This window comes from Grammomys surdaster, unplaced genomic scaffold (assembly GCF_004785775.1).
Source record: "Grammomys surdaster isolate TR1022 unplaced genomic scaffold, NIH_TR_1.0 320263, whole genome shotgun sequence".
In the NCBI taxonomy this organism is placed as follows: domain Eukaryota; kingdom Metazoa; phylum Chordata; class Mammalia; order Rodentia; family Muridae; genus Grammomys; species Grammomys surdaster.
The window spans coordinates 812-3,844 of NW_021627206.1; the positions used below are offsets into that span (position 1 = coordinate 812).

The 3,033-nt window shown below is 39.7% G+C and overlaps 1 protein-coding gene across 1 annotated transcript; it reads left to right on the top strand.

Annotated features, from left to right (window-relative positions):
• The first annotated feature begins 230 nt into the window (after positions 1-230).
• On the top strand, positions 231-1,229 carry LOC114616440 (trace amine-associated receptor 1). The gene has a single exon (XM_028761900.1). It carries the CDS (start codon positions 231-233, stop codon positions 1,227-1,229), a length of 999 nt encoding a protein of 332 aa, XP_028617733.1.
• Positions 1,230-3,033: the final 1,804 nt, after the last annotated feature.

A 3,033-nucleotide genomic window follows, 5' to 3' on the forward strand; every position in this document is an offset into this window, starting at 1 on the left:
CTTGCAAAGCAGATATTCTTCAGCAAAAACATGGAAATATGGTATAAAAGACTGAGTTGGTTGCTGACTGCTTCCTCATTTTTCTTCTTTTCCCTCCTCTCAGGTTTCAGGTACAGGTACATGTCCATAAAAGAGAAAGGAGGTGGAATTCTAACCTGACTATGAGTTCTGGAGAAGTATTGCTCAACAGCCAAAGGGAAAACCCAGCTTGTGTATAGTTCTCTGCAGTAATGCATCTTTGCCACGACATCACGAATATTTCCCACACAAAGAGCTACTGGTCAAGGGATGTCCGTGCTTTCCTGTATGGCTTAATGTCACTCATAATCCTAACCACTCTGGGTGGCAACTTAATACTAATAATTTCCATATCCCATTTCAAGCAACTTCATACACCCACAAATTGGCTCCTTCATTCCATGGCCACTGTCGATTTTCTGCTGGGCTGTCTGGTAATGCCCTACAGCATGGTGAGAACCGTTGAGCACTGTTGGTATTTTGGGGAAATCTTCTGTAAAATTCACACCAGCACCGATATCATGCTGAGCTCGGCATCCATATTCCACTTAGCCTTCATTTCCGTTGACCGCTACTATGCTGTGTGTGACCCTTTGAGATACAAAGCCAAGATCACTCTCTCCACTATTTTTGTGATGATCCTCGTTAGTTGGAGCCTTCCTGCTGTTTTTGCATTTGGGATGATCTTCCTGGAGCTGAACTTAAGAGGAGTTGAAGAACTGTACCACACTCAGGTCGGCTGCCTGGGTGGCTGTTCTTCCTTCTTTAGTAAAGCATCTGGGGTCCTGGCATTCATGACTTCTTTCTATATACCTGGATCTGTTATGTTATTTGTTTACTATAGAATATATTTCATAGCTAAAGGACAAGCAAGGTCAATTAATCGTACAAATCTTCAAGTTGAATCGGAAGGTAAAAACAGAGCACCGCAAAGCACGGAAACAAAAGCCGCGAAGACCTTAGGAATCATGGTAGGTGTTTTCCTCATATGCTGGTGCCCGTTCTTTTTCTGCATGGTCCTGGACCCTTTCCTGGGTTATGTTATCCCACCTCGTCTGAATGACGCACTGAATTGGTCTGGGTACCTGAATTCTGCCCTCAACCCGATGGTTTATGCCTTTTTCTATCCCTGTTTCAGAAGAGCGTTGAAGATAGTCCTCTTCGGTAAAATTTTCCAGAAAGACTCATCAAGGTCTAAGTTATTTTTGTAATGCAATCCATGAAACGAGTATATTTTACAGTTTTTAAAAGCAGTTGGTGATGAGGGTTGGAGAGATGGCTCAGTGGTTAAAAGCACTGACCAGAGGTCCTGAGTTCAATTCCCAGCAACCACATGATGGCTCACAAACATCTGTCATGGGATCCAATGCTCTCTTCTGGTGTGTCTGAAGACAGCTACAGTATATTCATATACATAAAATAAATAAAAATCAGTTATTTATTAACATATGAACATAGTAAGCCAACTATAGACACCGATTTCCTGGGCTTTTAACATTAGTTATTAGAGTTAAAATATACATGGTGAGTTACACTTTGGTATTTGTATGTAATCTGCTATTTGACACTGAAGAGCTATGATCTTGGACATTATTGTTATGTAGGCTTAACTGTGGTAAATCCAGTATTAAAAACTTACATGTAAAAAAAAAAATTCCCTGCCCTTAGATGACGTTTTGTGAGCTGATAGTGATTGTTCATTCAGAAATTGAAATCACAAGGCTAAATTTAGAGCACAAATTAGAAGGAATTTGTCATTTATGTGTGTGTGTGTATATATATGTATGAATATCTATGAAATATATGTTATTTTTGTAATGGAAGCCACAAAACCATTATATTTTACTGTTTCTTAAAATTTTGTGATTAAATTTATGAAGATAGTGAGTCAACCATAGGTTTTCATATGAAAACAGGGGCAGAAATAGTGGTTTCCAATAGTATACCCTAATAGAATATAGGAAAATTATATACATAAATTATATACATTGATTTGCAATTAAGGTATTTCTCACAAAGATCTTACAGGTTAGTTTCAAGTTAAGTATCACTAGAAATTTGGATTTATTTAATGACAGTGGCATTTTCATGACCAAATTAAAGACAGCCAATTAAAATGCACATTCCTCTGTCTGTTCATAAACTTGAAGATCTTCTAAGGATGTAGGAAATCCTTCCATCCTCAGACATAGAGGCTGAAGTCTGCAATCTCAGTACTGGTGAGGCGGAGGCAGAGGCCGAGGTAGAGGAAGAGGCAGAGGCAGAGGCAGAGGCAGAGGTAGAGGCAGAGGCAGGGGTGGGGGCGGGGGTGGATGTGGAGGCAGAGGCAAAAATTGCCATTGAAGGTTAGTTCGGCAAACAGCAAATTCCAGGCAGGGCAGGGTTACATAGTAAGACCCTGTCTCAAAACAAACAAACTAGTAACAACTACAAAATCCTTCCTTCTGTTATAATCCATTTCGGGGATTGAGTTGTCTTATTGATTGGGCTAGATTTTGTTTTAGCACAGCTGGCCTTTGACAATATTAATTGTAATACAAGTTGCCTCTCTTCAGTCTATGACACTACTTTGAATTCCATCACCCATGAGACCAATTTGCCAAATTTCCAAAAGGGAACATGCATTTTTGGAGAAACGTCTATACTTTACAGTGGTTTTATTTATTTCAAGATGTTCCTTAAAGATTATTTCCAGATGTTGTACAAGTCTTTTAAAAGCTGTGATAGTGATTTACATGAGGTAAAAGGCTCGAGAAATGAAGCTCAAATCTCCAGAAGCAACTCTCTGGGTTTATGCACAGTCATGTAGACATGTGATCAGAGGACAATAAAAAACAGTCTAAGGGGAGTAACTGAGTGAGAAAGAAAAAGACTATTCACGTGCAGTCACCAAAGGTAGACGCTGATGTGGATGTCAGGAAGTGCATGCTGACAGGACTCTGATGTCTCCTTAGAGGTCTGCCAGAGTTTGACATATTCAGAGGCGAATGGGATGCTCACAGCTAACCATTGAAC

Bases quoted from the DNA above. Each gene is read 5' to 3' on its own strand.
- LOC114616440 (XM_028761900.1), top strand. From the start codon at position 231: ATGCATCTTTGCCACGACATCACGAATATTTCCCACACAAAGAGCTAC.